This window comes from Natrix helvetica (assembly GCF_964273705.1).
Source record: "Natrix helvetica genome assembly, chromosome: 1".
Taxonomy (NCBI): Eukaryota; Metazoa; Chordata; class Lepidosauria; order Squamata; family Natricidae; genus Natrix; species Natrix helvetica.
This window is the reverse complement of record NC_138548.1, coordinates 107,533,783-107,552,990: the sequence shown is the minus strand read 5'-3', so window position 1 is coordinate 107,552,990 and position 19,208 is coordinate 107,533,783. Positions and strand designations below refer to the sequence as shown.

General features: G+C 41.0%; 1 protein-coding gene across 2 annotated transcripts in view; it reads right to left on the bottom strand.

Annotated features, from left to right (window-relative positions):
* KCNC1 (potassium voltage-gated channel subfamily C member 1) overlaps positions 1-10,097 on the bottom strand; it is a 156,561-nt gene extending 146,464 nt beyond the window's left edge. For both annotated transcript variants that reach the window (XM_081936262.1, XM_081936263.1), the window contains exon 1: positions 9,169-10,097. In XM_081936262.1, coding sequence (XP_081792388.1) covers positions 9,169-9,738 — 570 coding nt within the window. In that variant the 5' untranslated portion in view covers positions 9,739-10,097. The remainder of the gene's footprint in view (positions 1-9,168) is intronic.
* Positions 10,098-19,208: the final 9,111 nt, after the last annotated feature.

Below are 19,208 nucleotides of genomic sequence, written 5' to 3'. Positions count from 1 at the left end.
AAAATTGTAAGCATTGAACTGCTTTGATCTTATGATGTATATCATTCCATATATAAACTGAAGAAGGTGACCTACTCAAGGTTAAATGATGTGACTATGAAAGATGGAGTGGAAAATACACAACCTAGATCCAAATTCAAGTCTTCTCAACCTGACTCATATGAGTAGATGCCTCAACTGCAAACTTACTATATTGTGGCACTACTTTCCCATGAAGAGAACCTCTCTTGTTCTTTTTTTAATGGATATTTTATGCTCACAGAAATGTTTACAATATAAACAAGGTAGGAATGATTGATGGTGTGATGAACCAGAATGGTAGCAGCTAGAGGTGTTGTGTTGCTGCTTAGGAATTAATTATGGCGGGTGTTAGTTAAGGAAATGTTTTATTTGCAGTACCGTACAATAGTTCTCATACTTGAGTAATGATTTAAATATGTAATTAACCCCACCCATCCACATTTAAAATTTATATGTGTTGAATTTTTAGAATGATTAACCTAGCCTATTGTTAAGCATATATATTCTGGTTGGCTTATTGGTTTGTTTTATTATTTGCTGCCTATCTCCTCCACAAGGTTGTTTGACAATAGGTTACTCATATCAGCCTTGTCCGTACACAAATTTTCCTTCAGTTAGGCAACCACATAAAATCTAAGGTGAGCATTTTTGGAATCGTGCAATCCTCCGCTTAATTTCATTCCACTTGCCTAGCTTAAACAGTTGAGATCTCTTATGCTTTCCTGCAGCCTGTTGCTTGGAAGAGAGAAAGAGAAAAGAGAAGGTATCAGAAAGAAGAAATGACATACACAGAGAAAAGATTCTTCCTATAAATTTGGACACTGGCTTTACCTTTGCCCATTTGCGGTTAACTGACTTCCTCCACCTCTGCTGCATATCTTTTAGCTACTCTTCAGAATTCAGAACTGCATTTGGGTAGGGACTACAGGCAAGGAATTCTATTTCTAGAAACTAGGCCATTTGAAGTCCCATCTTCAGAATACTTCTAAGGCTGCTTCGGGTTCACCTGGGTTCGGGAGAACCCACAGCTAACATTATAGCCGGTTTGGAGAACCTCCAAATCCCACCCCTGACTGGCCCCGCCCATCCCTCCCCTCCCACCCCTTCCTCTCCTCTCCCAGGAGTCTCCACACAGCCCATTTTGGATGCGAGGTAAGTGCAGGGCCCGTGCGGAGGCTCATGGAGGAGGGGGGAAACAGGCCTCCCGGAAGGCCTGAGGAACCCAGGGGAGGCAGTTTTAACCCTCCCAGAGGTTCAAGAAAGCCACCAGAGCCGGGGGAAAGTGAAAACACCTCCCCCCATGGCGCAGAAGACCAACTAGGCCAAGCCCACCATGGCCATGCCCATCCAGCAACCACAGAGAACCCGTTGCTGAAATTTTTGAAGCCCACCTCTGCTTCGAATGTAATCATTTGACTTTAATTAGTTGATTCTGCAGACTAAATAGCTGTCACCTAATTAGTTACCCACCCTACTGGGGGAAAGATGTTTTCCTGGCTCAGTCTGTCTTCCCCTTATATTTCCCCATTTTTATTATATATAAGATGCATTTTAACTGGCATTTTTCATAGGACCTTACCCAGAGTCACGTTTATGAGATGAGCGACTTTATAAATGTTATCAATCAACCACCATTCCAAACAAAAAATATCTATTTATTTGCTCTTTTTTTTTTGCTCCTTTAATCATTTGCAATTTGATTAACAACTTTCAGAGGCTTGTGGCTTCAGACTGTGCAAACATCTGTGATGTAAAAGTTTTCCAAAAGCTGATCCTGGGATTATGTTAATACAAATATTATCACTGTATATGACTATATCTAGATAGCAAAAAAAGAAAGTCCAATTATTATTGGGCTGATATCATAGAAGAACGCAGCCTTCTAGACCTCTTAAGTAACAATCCAATGCAGTGATGGGTTTATTCAGTTATTTGTTCATCGATTAATTAATTCAATGTATATGGCCATCCATCTTGCCATGGCAACTCTGGGCAGCTAAGAGCATTTAAAATCAACATACAAATAACATAAAACTCACAATACATGCATCGATATTTTTTAATGAAGACAGAATAACTCTGCTACAAGTGTAACAACTGCTCCTTAAAGTTGGGGGCAGATGGACTTAACCTGCACAATAATCCTATTAAATGCCATAGCCCTCCCCCTTATATTCCCCCCAATTCCTCTACTCCTAAAATCCAAAGGTTCATGGTGACTGAAAAGAATCAGAAGAAAACTGATGTAGTCCATATCTGCAGGTAGCGGCTTTAACCTTAGCCTTAAAACCAGTTTGCTACAAATCAACAGTTACCACCTAACAGTTTGGCCTCCATGTCTGAGAACACATGCAAGGCTTTATGGAAAAACTGGCAAAACACTATAGTGTTTTCTGATTGTCTGGATCCAGAAAGATGATACTCCTTAACCAATGAGATCTGTAGCATATCTCTCCTGCCATACCAAATGGGATCAGTAGAGATAGTCAAGGAGAGGTGTCCCACAAATAAACCAGCCCCATGTCATATAGGACTTTATACTGTGTTTTCCCGAAATAAGACAGGGTCTTATTTTCTTTTGACCCCTGAAATAAGCGCTTGGCCTTATTTTCGGGGAGGTCTTATTATTTTTGAGGTGCAGGATGCCCCTTAACCTCAGCCCGCAGCCTGCAGATCAGCTGATCCAGTGTGGGCCAGAGGTCCCGCCTCTGTTTCTGGCACACTCTTGCCAGCCCTAAGGTTGCTGGGCCTGCCGGTCTTTTTGTGGCTGCCACTAAGAGAAGAGGCGCGGTAGCTAGGGTTTGTGGGAACGGCTTCCATGAGGCCGTTCTGCGTGGAAGGCAGGTGCATGTGGGACACGTGGGGCATGTTCCCCCCTTTCCTCCCCAGGAAATGGCAGACGCCGGCTACACATTCATTTAGATATTTTAGGGGAGGTCTTATTTTAATGCATGCGCTGAAAAGCCTGATTGGGCTTATTATCTGGGGAGGTATCCTCTTTTAGGTACTGATAAAATAGATACTGATAAAAGTATCCTCTTTTAGGTACTGAGTATGTAATTATGTTTGTACTTTCTATTTATTTATGTGTTTTATCTGACTGTACACCGCCCCGAGTCCCTTTGGGGAGAGGGGGCGGTATAAAAGTCCAAATAAAGTAAAAGTAAAGTAAGTAAAGAGGTTTTATTTTCAGGGAAAAAGGATAGGTGACTCTGAACATCTTGAATTGCACATAGAAGCACACTGGCAGCCAATGTAACTCCTAGGACAGAGCTATAACATAAGCACAACAAGATGTATTTATAATGGCCAGTGCCTCCACATTCTGAATCAGCTGCAGCTTAAGAAAACTCTTCAAGGGTAGCCCAATGTAAAGCACCTTTGTTATAGGCAGAAAGGATACATTTGATGAATGGGGGGCCAAGCTACCACTGAGACAATGATCAAATAAAAGAAATCTGAGTCAAAACTGTAATCTGAGCAAGCACCTTAGACAAATGCCCTTCCTTGTTCTCAAGAAGATTAAGGAGGGAGGGGGGGAGTTCCTTCCGATTTGCAAGATTCTGTTTCTTTATTGTAAAAGTGGTGTCAGCATTTATGATTTTGGTTTCTAATTGAGTCTACTTTGGAGGGGTTACAGCCAGGGGTGGGTTCCGGCAGCGAGTACTGCCAGTTTGCTCAGGGATGTGCCATGCGTGCACATGCTTGATGCGTGCTGCATGCGCAGTACAACTAAAATTGCTCTGCGCATGCGCAAAAAACCGAGATGGTGACTCCTATGGTGACGCCGGGAAAACCAGTTCAGGGGTGTGGCAGGCCTGGGTTGCTGCTGGGCCTGGGTTGCTGCCAGTTCCAGTGACCCAGGCCACCAAGCTACTACCGATTCGGCCAAACTGGTCAACACCGGTAGGAACCCACCACTGGTTACAGCATTGGATTAAATCCACTCAGGAGAGGACAAAAACATGAGTGACCATGAGCATTGCCTCCTAGCCCAGGAAAGGGTGAATCTGCACATATTATGGGAAGTTGTGAGAAAACCCTCCTGACCACAGCTGCCACCTATCCTTGAACAGGAGCTGCAAGTCCACCAGGGCCTCTCATGTTGTGCACCATTTCTCACCCCAGAACAAGAGGTGAAACAAAATCTCAGAATCCAGGGGGGAGGGATCCTAAAACCCAAAGCCATTCGTTTTTTTGCTAAGACTGATCTGAAATATGATTAATTTAGCTACCTTGTTTCCCTGAAAACAATATCTCCCCCGATAATAAGCCCTCCCTGAAAATATTGCAACACAGCAGCAGCCATGAGGTGACCACGCTCACTGCCTCCTGCACCTCAAAAATAATAAGACTACCCCAAAAATAAGGCAAGTGCTTATTCTGGTGGTCAAAAGAAAATAAGACCCTGTCTTATTTTCGAGGAAACACAGTAGGAAGTGCTGACCCAGGATTTCCAGTCTGCCTAGTCTGCCCCACTCCCAAGGCAGATGTTGTGGACAATGGTCAAGGGGAAGGAAGATATTTTGCTTGCCACACAAGGCATGAAAGAAGTAGAATGATGGATATTGAACAAACAGAGTCAATAAGGAGGATAATCAAATTAAGGAGGCAGGGGCTCCTGGAATGTGTCTTATTATGCCTACTGGTATTGGTCTTACCAATGTAGATACTTTACAGTTGCTACAACCATTGGTCCTAATGTTTCTATTTTTAGTATAAGGGGAACGTGCCACAAAGAAAAGAGGCAAGGGATGCAATTACAATATTTAGGATACTAGCTAATCCATGTTTTTCTAAACCAGCTCCGTTTCCTGCCTCTCCATTAACTTCTAGGAACAATAACTGTTTCGTGGCCACTGAATCTAACCAGCCCATAGGAGCAAATCCGGTCTGTATATCAGGAAGAAGAAGGTGAATGTCTCAAAGATGAAGGTAGAATGTGTTTTTCTAAGTTGTAGCATATCTGAAGGGAGATGCGGTGGCTCAAGGGGGATGCGGTGGCTCAGCAGCTAAGATGCTGTGCTTGTTGATCAGAAGGGTCAGCAGTTCGGCAGTTCGAATCCCTAGCACCACGTAACAGAGTGAGCTCCCGTTACTTGCTCCAGCTTCTGCCAACCTAGCAGTTTGAAAGCACGTACAAATGCAAGTAGAAAAATAGGAACTACCTTTGGTGGGAAGGTAACAGCATTCCGTGCACCTTCTGTGTTTAGTCATGCCGGCCACATGACCATGTAGACGTCTTCAGACAGCACTGGCTCTTTGGCTTTGAAACGGAGATGAGCACCACCCCCTCGAGTCTGGAACAACTAGCACATATGTGTGAGGGGAACCTTTACCTTTTACCTTTAGCATATCTAAATGGTTTAGTCATAAGACAGCAACACATGCTGATATTAAAATGAAATCTATTATGTAAGGCTTTAAAATTAAATCTGTAATACATTCAAACCCTTAAAATTACATCTTTAATGTCTCAGTTTACGCTGACCAGGAACTGTTTTTTCCTCCCCTAAAACAAGTATGCACATTCGTATAGCAGTTTTTCAACTTAAACCTTTTGTTTTGATTATCTAATATGAGGGGGTGAGGCAGGTGGTTCCTCATTGATGAATCAATTGCAGAAAGTCAGTAAGGAAAAGTCAAGACATTCTGCTTTCTGCATAGGAATACATAATGCAGATTATACTGGAAGGATGTATAATGAAGACTCATTCTTTTTGGCCTGGATGAAGCTACATCATTTCATTCAATATCAGATGAGCATAATGGTGATGATTACGACTACAGCTATGCTTCATGCACTTTAATATTTCTTTCTTGGACTTCGACAACTCCACAGCCCAAGAAATACCATGAACTCTAAAAAGAGAGAAGATGCTTTAATGCAGGTATCTAAAAGGCTTCAGAACACATTTAACTCCAAAGACTTTGTAGATCTGAGTTTTATCTAAACAAACATACAGGTGCCATTTGGAAATTAGTTACAGCTAAATATATAATTGTGATTAAAGTGCATGTGAACTGCAAATATTGGAAAAATATAATAAAGGGTTATTGTGGAAGCACAGTGATTAGAATGCAGTATTGCAACCTAATTCTGCCAACAGCCAGCAGTTCGATCCTGACCAGCTCAAGCTTGACTCAGCTTTCCATCCTTACAAGGTCAGTAAAACCAGGACCCAGGTAGCTGTGGGCTATATGCTGACATTGAAAACTGCTTTGAGAGGGCTATAAAGCACTATGAAGAGTTATATAAGTCTAAGTGCTTTTGCTATTGCTAATACTTTTGGGATGCTCTTTGCTAGATAAATGCTTTATTTTGTTTGCTTTATGTTTTAAAAATAATAAATAATCTACATGAGTTTCCTTTTTTAACGGCATTTTAGATGGGTTGAGGTTTGTTAATCTATGCGCTGCTAAATTAATATACAGTTTATAATATATTATACAACTGTATAATATCATACAACCAAGTATTCTCTTATACACATATTCATTGATTGATCTTTGTATTAAGTGTCCAATACTATATCTTCAATGGATAACTTGTGAACATACAGGACAGACTGAGCTACATAAATGTCTGCATGGACATTTATGCTTCTTTATGAAAACTTTGCAAACCTGTACATTAATAATGCTATGAGGACTATCTATACACATAGCTTGGGTCTATTAACAGAAGAAATCAAATCACATGCCTATCGTATCAAAGGAATTCCAGAATATGTACTGTCAAAACTGATGCCCGCAATGCACAAAACAATACATGTTATAGACCATATGTCCTCTACTGATTCTCTTAAATCTTTAGTGACTTGAACCTTCACTTATGCTTTCTACTTTGCCTTCTACAGGTAGTCCTCAGCTTAGAACAGTTTAGTGACCTTTCAAAGTTACCACGGCATAGAAAAAAGTGACTTATGACCAGTTTTCACATTAAAGACCATTGCCGCATCCGTATGATCAAAATTCAAACACTTGGTAACTGACTCATATTTATGACGGTTGCAGTGTCCTGGGGTCAAGTGATGACCTTTTGTGACCTTCTGACAAGCAAAGTCAATGGGGAAGCCAGATTCACTTAACAATCATGTGACTAACTTAACAACTGCAATGATCCACTTAACAACCGTGGCAGGAAAGGATGTGAACTGGGGCAAAACTCATTTAACAACTGTCTCACTTAGCAACAGAAATGTTGGGCTCAATTGAGGTCATAAATTGAAGACTACTTGTTCTCTAGCAGGACATTCCAGAATATCTGAAACAATGTTTAACTCAAGCTGCTAGGAATGCAGCTTTCTGCATACAAAGCGTGAGTAGCAACAAACTACAGCTTCTCCTCAAATGCATTTAATTTGATCTTTCCATAAACAATTGCAAATTAGACCAAGAGGCCTCTAATCTTGACGCATATGTGTAATTTAGCAACTCTAGAGAGGCAAGGCATTTGGTAGATTTTCTGAAAACAATGTATGTCTATAATTTTGCTCAAAGCCAACAAGATTCGCCTGAAAATGCCCCCATCTTGACTTCCATTCTGTCACATTCTCCTGGGAAAGACTATTAGGGCTCAAAAGTTGCTACTTCATAACACTTTTTGCTTTTATGATGTAGTAAATATTTAATTAATCTTTTCCTGTTCCCTGCTATTTAAAGATTCACTGCTTTCAACTCACTACATTCAGCAGGGAATCTAAGAAAAAACTACACAACAAAAACAATGTCACCTACAAGAGAGTGTAGAAAGCAACTCAGGACTCGCTTCCAGAGAGAACATCTCATTTATTCTTTTGCCAAACTGGCACCACACCAGTTATTCTGAGTTATTGGCCGAGCAAAATGCTTCCAGTAAGTAACAAAAATGGTTTGATGTACCCAATAATTCATTTTGTTGTTCCCATCAAATTTTCTGTTCATCTTTAGATAATCAACAATTGCTTTTCAAGTGCTTTAGAGCCTTCTCCTTCTCCAGATGGAAAATATCAATGAAGCAATGAATTAGTTCTCTGTATTCATGCACGGCCATACATATATGCCCATGCATGCATCTCTGTATGCATGCATGGACATAGAGACAAAAAGACACCAATAAACATGCCTCAGCAAGAGGGTGGGGGGAAACTATCATAAAATGCATAAGGAAAATGTAGAAATGCCAACAACAGATGAATAATTGTGGGTTTTCATTTATGTGCAGTTTTATAAGTATGTGATTATGTACACATACAGCTACAAAGATACTAAAATTAACCCTATTTTTCCTGCAACCATTACTCCATTCTCTCCATATTTCCTGCAGCAAGAGTTGCATGTGATTGAGCCAGCCTCCAGTGATGTTAGTATGTGTTTTGATGACATCAAAGAAAACAAAATCTTTTCTCATTTTAGCACAAAAGAGTATGTCCTCACAGCACCATATACATCTATTCTGACAATCCTTTGTCTAACATGACCACAATCCCAGGGATAAGCTGAGTATAAAATTCCTTTTCTGTTGCTTATAACTGTTGGTGAGCAGAAGGTAGAATAGTCATCTTGCCCTATAGTGAAATAATTGTTTACATGCATATCTGGAGGTGAATGGCTTTAGCCAAATGAAAATATGATTATTATAGAGAAAACTAAGTCTGGAGAATTTTTGTCTACCATTTGTCTTGGAAATCAGATAAAAGTACCATTGCAGTTCATTGAAAAACAACAAAAAACTTTAAGACACGGGTCTTCCACTAGGAAGCTTTAGTAATGAATTTCTCTTCATCTTGTTGAAAGGAAAGAAAAATGGAATGAAAGTTAAAGAGGAATCCTGACACAAGACATGTTGTAGGCAATTACTTGCGTGTGTGTTAAAAGGTGTCTCTTTTTGGGGTGGGAATTTAACTTGTTGGAATGTTTTTTCCTCCTCCTAAACCAAAAAAAAGCAAGAAAGAAACGTGCCATTTTATCTGCCCTTGTTCCAAAGGGCTGGCTTTGTGTGGTGTCTGTCTTAGAGTCAATATTGTTCCTTATCTGTCTTTAAGTACAGTTTATGCAAGAGCATGCAGGACATGAAATACAAATAGGGGTTAAAGAACACTAAAGTAAAAACCTCCTTAAAGGGTCTGGAAACAAGTAGTCTGGGTTTTGACTTGTATGGCTTACCCTTGCATATCTGGAGGAATAGGGATCCTCAAAGAGTGCCCAGATCCGAGGCTGCCACCTCTTCCAAAAGCCCCCAGGCCTTCCATCTGGGGAATCACTCAGGGCCAGGCGTTTAGTCATCTCCAGCTCCTCTTCACCATCACCTGAGTCTCCTGTGCCATCTGCATCTCCATCATCAGCACTGCTATCCAGAGGTGCTCCACCAAAACTGTCCAGGGCCTCTTCAGCATCACGATGCTGCCTATAGGTCATCCAGCAGCAAGGCTCCACATCTGTTTCATCAATGCCCCAGAAGGCTAACTCCTCCTCATACAGAGGTCCACACACATCTGCTGGGCAATGCAGCTTACCTGTTCGGTAATAGTTCAGAATGTGGGCAAAGACACCTGGATGCCGATCGAAGAAGAATTCATCTGCACGGGGGTCATAGTCAAAGTGACTGTGGGCATCTGGCTCAGCGATCCAGGCCAGCCGGGTGCCAGGCAAGGTGCGTAAGGTGCTGCGGTAAGTCTGGTGCCTAGTCCCTCCCACATTGATCACAATACGATCACTTTCATCGCCCTGGCCCATCTCGTCTCTTATTAGGCATGTCGTGGAATCATCCAAGCAAGCACAACACACAGCAAGCTCATAAGGGGCGGCTAGTCATCTGCAATCAGTAACTAACTTGATACCTTAGACATGTGGGCAAGAGACGCCCACTGTTCTTAGCCACTTATATCCTTCACAGCAGGTGATGCAAAATCAAGAGTACCAGTGAAAGTTAATGATGGCAGATTCAACTTCTTTATTAGGAAATCAACATGCTCTTAGAGTAGCATGTAATTGTAAGGTTCAGGTGCCTATAAATAGAATATGCTGATGAAAGGCTCCTTCCAAGAACAGAGATTGTGAGGGGTGTTTGGTTAGGGAGGTAAGTATGGTTGTGAGTGAGGAATTGCTGTGGCAATTAATACTTCCAGTGCCACACGGCTGACCTACAAAGAAGATGCAAAAGGTGGCAATAGGGGCCTGCAACAAGACACTGAGGGCAGTGAAATAGGGTTTTACAGACACAACCCACACATGCACTCACCACAAACACACAAATTAACACAGTGCGAGGTGGAGGAGGAGGAAGAAAGGGCAGATACCAAATGCTCAGCAGACCAAATCTCCTGAAAACGCTGAACAAAATCCTTCTGTACCTCAGTCCTAGAGGCAGGGGCAGGCGCAAAAAGGCAGCTCTTCAGAAGAGCTCAACACATAGCAATCCGAATCCTGGTGTCGATTTTTTTTTCCGGGAAAAGAAATTCAACAAGCACGTGAAATTCAAAGGCTCTGAAAAAAGAAACGATGGCGGTGATGAAGCAACAACTAGTATTGGGGCGGGCGGGGGAGATGTATCTAATGATCCCCCTCCCCCCCCCCCAGCTGAAAGAAAAGATCACGAAATCCGCCTTCCCTCTTGGGTGTCTTCCTTGGCGCCCTCCCTGCTGATGCGGGTTCACACTTCGCAGCAGCCCAAAATGCGGCCCTCGGCGCCTGCAGCTCTCGCCTCGAGGGCCCCTCCTGGGATTTGAGCAAAAGAAAGGCGCCAGAAGCGCAAGGCACGGGGCTTGCCGGTGTTTAACGGTAGCGTGGTGCTGAACGGACAGCGCTCGATGCCTTCGCCAAGGAAGCGCCTCTGGTGGAGAGAGAAAGAGAGAGAGAGAGAGAGAAGACTTGGCTGGTTTATATCTGTCTTGAAGCAGAAGGTGGAACGAGATGCGGGGACCGGGTGGCCGGAATAAATCAAGGCGATTTATTCCTCCTTCACAACAGGTTGGATGGAGCCGGCGATTCAGGCAGGTTGAGCAATGCTTGAAGCCGCAGGTGGGTTGTGCTGCGAAGAGGAGACGGAAGATCGGCGCGCCTTGCCCTCGCTCTCCCTCTGTTCTTCCCTCCCACGCGCCCGCTGCCCGAAAGATCTGGCAGGTGGTGCTTGAAGGCTCCGTTGCCAGAGAACACGCTGGTGCTGCTGCCGCTGGTGCTGCTGCCGCCTCTGCCGCCGCCGTTCTTGCCGCTAATCCAGCTAGTTCGGTCTCCGGACACTTGGCGCAGGCGCACTGGGCCAGGAATAGAGCAGTTCTCTCTGGGTCCTAATGCAGTACCGGGAGAGGCGGGAGGGTGCGGAGCGGAATTCACCTGGAAAAGGAGCGATCGAAGTAGAGATCGCAGCGAACTGAGAAGTGTGTGCGCAGCGCCTCCTGCAACCCTCCTAGTTTCTTTCAACAGGAGAGAGAGGGGGGAGGGGGAAGGGAGGGAGGGAGGGAGAGAGGGAGGGAGGGAGGGAGGGAGGGAGGGAGAGAGAGAGAGAGAGAGAGAGAGAGAGAGAGAGAGAGAGAGAGAGAGAGAGAGAGAGAGAGAGAGAGAGAGAGAGAGAGAGAGAGGCAGGCGGGAACGACATCCTTGGTCACGCAGCTGGAGAAGACCGGACTCTGGCTAGCTGTGTTCTCCGTCCTGCCTGATCTCCGGTTGTATTGTGTGAGAGTTTCCGATGGAAGACCTTCAACATTTGGGGAGACCATCTGAAACATTCCTAAACCGTACCTTGGAATGTGCTGCCCTAATATTGAAGAAGGAGGGAGCATCGTTATCAGAGAGATTCTGTATTACTACTGTCTCCTTTTACCAGCCTCAGAACCTTGTGGGAACTGCCTAAGTGGGAAAGGGATTAAAGTCTAGGTTTCCTGTTGCATTGCACTTGAGACACCCAGGTCATTTCCTCTTCACCGGTGATTTATAGCAAACATCACAGTGGTGATAAGAAAACCTGTCTTCATAATGGATAGATCAGCAACAGGATGGTTGGATGATGCTGGAAGGTGCTATAAATTACCAGTAAGGAACTGGCCAGGGGCATCTGAGGTCTGAAGGTCTAATAGAAAGTTTCAATTCAGCCTTCATTGTAACAGAACAAGTGGAGACAACTGCAGGGAAGAAGTAACCTTTCTACTCACACTTTTGCCAAAGATAGCAACATCTGACATTAAACACATAACAGTTTTGCCCCCAGAGAAAATGTACGTCTCCCCTAATATCCATCCTCCACCCCATCAGTTGGTGTATGTAGTTCAAGCAAAAAAGAAAGAAATTCTTCCTGACGTGATTTTTTTTCTCAGCAGAAGTAGAAAGAAAAATGACATAAATGGCTCTTGATTTGATTAAGAGAGCAGATATTTGCTACAGTAACATCCAATAGTAGAAATATAAAACTACAAATTAAAGATGATTTCAGGGAAGAAATCCTCTCTGTTTATGAGCTCCAGCTTGAAGTTAGATTTGCTTTGCTGAGAAAAACTAGATTTCCTGAGGCACCACCTAGTTTCTACCTAAGTCTTGCTTCAGCCCTATTCAAAATATACATGAGCTCTTCTTACATAGCGTCCAATGGAAACTGAAAATCCAGAATTATGATATTTTGTCAAAAGCCCATTCTCCCAGAATTTATCCAGAATTTATGATTTCAGATGCAGCATGACATGAACTGAAGGCTTTGATTCAAACACCTCAATTTCATTCTATAATTATTACTTTTTTCCCCTATTGCCTGTTGCATAGGTCAGGAATCGGCAGCCTTAAACACTCAAAGAGCCATTTGGATTCGTTTCCCACGAAAAAGAAAACACCGGGAGCCACAAAACTCATACCAGGCCTGATTATTTCCTGAGCGGCCACAGAACTAGCAAATGTAGTTGAATTAAATGTTTTGTTTTCTTCTGAAACTTTTCTTTTCTTGGATTGATCCATGGTTGGCTTACTGGGGGGGTTGAAAACTCAATAAATCGCGTACCGGTGGGTGTCACACATTGGCGGTTGTGATGCATATTTTGAGTGACAGGGAGATGTAGCAGGGGGATGAAAGAGCCACATGCGGCTCCAGAGCCACAGATTGCTGACCCCTGGCATAGGTAATAGAAATTGAAGTGAAATTAGTTTTTCATTCAGGCTTTTTGACCTGCAAATATTTCTATAATTCTATGTTCCAGAAAACCTATGACATACAAGTGTATCATCTCTTTTATCTGGGAATGCTAGTGCCCACTACATTTTCAAATCCTTATGTTGATACTTAACATTTTGTACGTGTCAGTTTAAGAGAAGGCCACTCTTTGCTGCAGTAAGGCCCTGACACTTCTCAGAAAGCTACCAAAGATATTTTTTTAAAAGCACATCTCCTCTTTCCTATCCTTGTCCTTTAGATTGGGCCAGGAATCCTCAGACTCATCTTGCATATTTATGGATGTTTAGAAACATTGACCTGTGATTTGTCTTCAATCTGCTTTGCTGGTCTTATTGACTGAAATATATTAAGTCAGCTGTTCTGACGCTGCATTGGAGCTGAATAACAATACTGAAACTTCTTGATGTACCGATGTCAGGAAAGTTGTATAATAAATTTAACCATGGTGAGATTTGTGAGTTTTAACATAGTGTTCTCAGTGTAAAGTGCATAAGACATTCTTCCCCATTCTCCTTGCATATGTGTCAAACTTCTAGTTTTTAATTTCCCCCATATGTGTCAAATTTCAGTTCCATCATAATGTGAAAATGAGAGTTGAAGACTAGAGACTTCTGGAGAGTAACAGGTTAGAGGAGAGTGCTATAGGGACATACAATTCTTATCTAGGTTGGTAAAAGCAAATACTATGTGCCAGTGGTTATATCACTTGCACTTTGACCTCTGAGGAGACCTTTTCCAGGAAATAAAAAAAAACTGAATAAAGTGTATTTTCATAGCCCAACTAGATGTCATCAAGAACAGTGACTTCTGCTAAATAGATCTTGCCTAAAACTTATATTGTTAAGTGCTGAGTAATTCAGGGAGAAACAAATACTGTCAATAAGCTTCTCTTGATGCAACTCTTTTCCAAATAAAGCAGGGAAGTATAGCATAATGTTAGGCCATAGGTGTTGCATACTGTCAGATTACAGTGCTGTGGAAGGAATCTGTTAGAAATAGTCAAACTCAAGTAAGCCGCAAAACTGTTTTTAAAATAGTCCTGTTGAAACAGATAAGACAGATTCAAGTGACAAAATGCACTTATATTTACAAAATACATTTGATAGTCTTTCACATCAATGATGAATGACTATGGCTTAGAGCTGTGGAATCTTAGAAGACATAGCTTGCTGGATGGAAAATTGTCTTAATAACAATATAGAAAGACTTGTTATAAATGGAAAAATCAATCTGTCGCTCCCATCTTTCTTTCTTTCTTTCTGCTTTCTCTGTATATTCAGTGAAAAAGACCCTGAAAAAATGTGCTCTACATTTCTATTGCTTTTTGCTTAATGCAATTGACATTTTATCCATACATAAATGATACATGTCATTTGAAGTATGAGTTTAAAATCTCTTAAAATATTCTCATGTAGCTTTAAGGTATGTGCTATTTACTATATAGCCAATTACTTAGTTGAGTATCATATTCCAGTATTCATGCTCATGTTTACCTACTTAATGGAAGTACAGCTTAATTCTCTGTGGTTTGGAACCATCAACTATCCATTGTTAACAGCATCAATCATCTGGATGTTTTTACAAAAATGGTATGATGTCTAACTAAGTTGTAACAAAGAAAAATAGTATGAAGAATCCATCCATCCAGAATTAGAGTCCTTGGATCTTCTGTATGTAGATATGATAGAATAGATAAAATATATTCTATCACAGCCTTTTCTGGTCTTCATAGTTGGTCCCATTTTGATTGTTCTAACTAATGTGCATCTACATATTGATTTTTTTCCCAGGAAGATAAATATTAGGTAATATGAAATATAATAAGAAAATACCAAATATTCCTCTATCTTAGTAAGAAAGAATGATTTACTGGTATTCATAGAACATAGAATAACAGAGTTGGAAACGATCTTGGAGGTAATCTAGTCCAACTCCCTGCACAAGCAGGAAAGTCTATTCCATTTCAGACAAGTGGCTATCCAATCTCTTCTGAAAACCTACAGTGATGGGTCTCCCACAGCTTCTGAAAGCATTCTTCATATGTCGTAGTTTCCACCCCCCTAATCATCTTTGTTACTCTTTTCTGTACTCTTGCCAGAGTCTCAACAACGTTTTTTATCGATTCCTGTACTTTCTTTTCTTCTCTCTTCAGTAACAAAGTGTCAGCATTTCATTGGCATTCATCAGCAATCAGATGATGAATCTCTGATTGTTAATGAATGGAAGATGCTAACCAATAGTGGTGAATTATATTAAAAAATAATGATGTACTATTATTAAAATAATACAGGTATTATTTTCAAAATAAACCAACAAACTACTATTTCTAAAAAATGATACTCATGATTGCACCTTTGAGGTCCTATGTGATAGTGTGCAAAATGCAACTGTTTGCATTCGCTCTGCAAAAACCTCTTTAATAGAATACAGCAAATATATGGGAATTGCACTGGTTGCCAGTAGGCTTTCATAGATTCTTATTGGGTCTCCCTGTGGGAATAGATTATAGTTTTTTCATGCTTTCAATATTCTGTTATAAGAGGAAAGAATGCTGAAAGACAGGAATGCTGATTGGTTGCTAAGGGCCCATTCAATATCCAATCTGTGATAGGTTCTTCTCATGCCAGATGGGGAATTATGGGGAGGGTGGGACACCAAGTTGGAGGAGACCTAACTAACCTAAACATAATTGTTCACAGAACATACACATCTTCATTCAGAAATGCCAGTATCAAAATGCATTGTTGGACTGTTGACTCACCTGTGTTTCTTCTTTTTACCTTGCCTTCCCCTCTTTATTTTGTTTAACCCTTGTCATCAGCTTGCCTATGAGAATTATGCTTTTGGACTGAACTTTGGTTTTCTTTCTTGAGTTTGGACCAGATTCAATCCATCTTTTCTAAGAACAGCTGTGAGAATCCTGCAAAGACTTACCTTTCTGATTTAATTGAAGAAATTATCATTCCTCCAGAATTCAGGATCAAGAACTTTTGCTTGGAAGTCAGATTGCTTTTTAAGCAGCAAATTTGGGCAAATGATCACTATGCTGATACAAAAGATTGCAGAAGGAAAAAAAATAGAAACAGGGATTTAGCAAATACCAGAGAATACGCATGAGAATGAATAATGGACAGTGTCATCACATATTCAGCTGCGGAATTATTCCAAATTAACTGGATTTCAAGCCTATACCGAAATGTAGCAAAAATATATAATCTTTCATTAGAAAAGAAAGCTGGTTAAGCTGTTAAGCTATTATCTAAATAATAGAGTTTGATCAAATATATGTTCCACATTATCACAGTATATGAGAGATGCAATTATTCTTTGGGCACATTGATGGAGGCGGGGATAAAAATGATAAATGTATCTTATATTACAGTATACTAAAGTAAATGTTTGGACTTCCTACATCATTTCAAGGTCAGTCCTATATCTTCTGATCATCAGTTCAAAGTGAACCAGTAAGGGTATTTTTATATGCGGAAGGAAGGGGGTCTCATGTTTATTAAGTTAAAATATTACAAAGTGAAATTCTCAGCAGTATAAAACCTTCAAAGGGGAAAGGCATGAGATTCTGCATCACTACTTGATAACATATTTCATTAGGGTTATGACAATTCATCAGGACTTGTTTCTTAAATCTGTTTGGATGTCCTGATTCTACAAAGAGCTTTATACATATGGCAGAAACAGCAGGTGAAATACACATTCTTCATACCTCAGTATGATCTTTAATATGACATTTTGCAATGGAGGCAAATTCCATTGAAAGTAAGAAAATGTCATGTAGTGGAATAAAAAAAAATCAAGAGAGGCATCTGCATTAAAACCTCTGGAATAGTAACCCTCTAGGGATCTCTATGGCTCCCATCCTAATGATGTTCCAAATGTCTTTGAAAAGCTAGCGGTTGTCCAAGGCATTGGGATAGGATAGATGTTGAGTACTCATCAGTTGCAAGTGGAGTGTTGTGACTGTAATATATTTTTCTCTTCTGGATGCTCACGATCCATTTCTTGTTGCTCCTTGCTTTTAAAATGTAATCCTTCCAGAGTCATTCAGATCTGGGCAGCCTCTAACTCACATAAATAGCAATAGCACTTAGACTTATATACCGCTTCACAATACTTTACAGCCCTCTCTCTAAGCAGTTTACAAAGTCAGTATATTGACCCACTCCCCCAACAATCTGGGTCCTCATTTTACCAACCTTGGAAGGATGGAAGGATGAGTCAATCTTGAGCTGGTGAGACTCGAACTGCCAAACTGCTGGCAGCGGCAGTCAGCAGAAGTAGTCTGCAGTACTGCATTCTAACCAATGCACCACCATAGCTCTAAACAAACAAATCTGAGAATTTCAAAAACCTTCTCAACATGGTATGATAGACTTATGAAGAAATCAAATGATTCAGGAAAGTATAAGTTTCTTACAAAGTGTAACCAGAAATCAGCTTTCATTAAATTCCCTCTATTTGATGTTTAGCTTTATCCCTTTGGAGTAATAGAGGACAAATTTGCTTTAAAATACTCTGCAAATATTGGGATAATCTCCTCCTCCTCCTCCTCCTCCTCCTCCTCCTCCTCCTCCTCCTCCTCCTCCTCCTCCATCTACCTGGCTTTTAGCCACCTGACGTTATTTTATATAAAATGGGTGGCTATATAAACATTTAAAATAAATAAATAAAACACATACAGCATTACACACAGAGTTAAGGTGGTGCAACTGAAGAAGCTTTGCATGTGTGAATTGCTGAATGACCTTCCAAGCTTACTGTCTACAAGCCAACATACTTGGTGTAATGTGACAACATAAAAAGGGCCCTGCTGGATTCCAGTTTTTGATTGGCTGATCTAATCAATACTAAATTTGGTGTTGCAGAATGAAGCTGCCAAGGAAATTCCATGTTTGAAAATGGTCTGGACATGGCTGAGGGCTGCAGAGAAAAAAAAATCCCTAATTTATCCCCATGGCAGATGTCCTTGGGCAGCGGCTCAGAATGTTGACATTTCCTCTGTTCTAAGCCCCTCCCTCCTCCCTTCTGGTCATTTGACCCATAATAAAATATATGCAGCCTGATGCATCACAAATGCAAAACAGAAATACATCTACACACACAAAATGCATCACTTTATTACCCAGAGTAAAATAGGGATTCTTCCTACGACCACTGCTAATTATTCAGATTCAGATTCAGATTAACAGAGTTGGAAGGGACCTTGTAGGTCATCTAGTCCAACCCCCCGCCCAAGCAGGGAGCTATGCTCTTTGCTTTCCCTACCTGTCCATCATGACTCGGTATTTTTTCCTGGTCATTCACTGCCAACTCAGATTCCATTAATCTATAGGTGAAATTGAAATAGTGTTCTTTGGTGACACCATTATAATTTTTCCTCCTGTTTGCCTTTGAATTATTAAGGTGCACTTTTCTAATATGATCTTTCGTAGCTCTTTACAGCTATTTCTGATCTTATCCTGAACAATTTGTTTTATCAGGAAATGTGATCACTCATTGCTCAGCTCAAACCTCAGATCGGGTTATATACAAATTAAAAAAGTATCAATTCCAATTTCAATGCCTGATAGACCCCAACTTTGTATGTGTGAGACTTACCCAGGTATTAGCCTATTTTCTGAGTTTTTAGCCATGTGCAAATCTATGAAAACATCTATTATCTTATGCCATGGCAGCTGGATTTGCTCAGAAGCTTTTGCTGAAAATTCAAATAGGTAATATCTAGTGAATCGCCTTTCATTCAATATGTTAGCTTATCATTCGAACAACCAATTATTTTTTAGTTTTTTGATAATGTTTTAATCTCTGACTCTGATTGAAATGTTTGGATTAGTTAGTCAGTTACTGTTGTTGGAGAGAAAGATCTGGGTTTTTAAACATGATGGAACAAGAAAGTGTTGTGGTCTGCCAATGGCCAGCAGAGCTGGCAGCAGATTCGAACAGTGAGGAGATTGGGGAGGAACATGGACCAGTCCTGGAGTCTGGGGAAGGCTCTGATGAAGACTCTGCATCAGAGGCAGACATGGGGCCAGGACTGTTT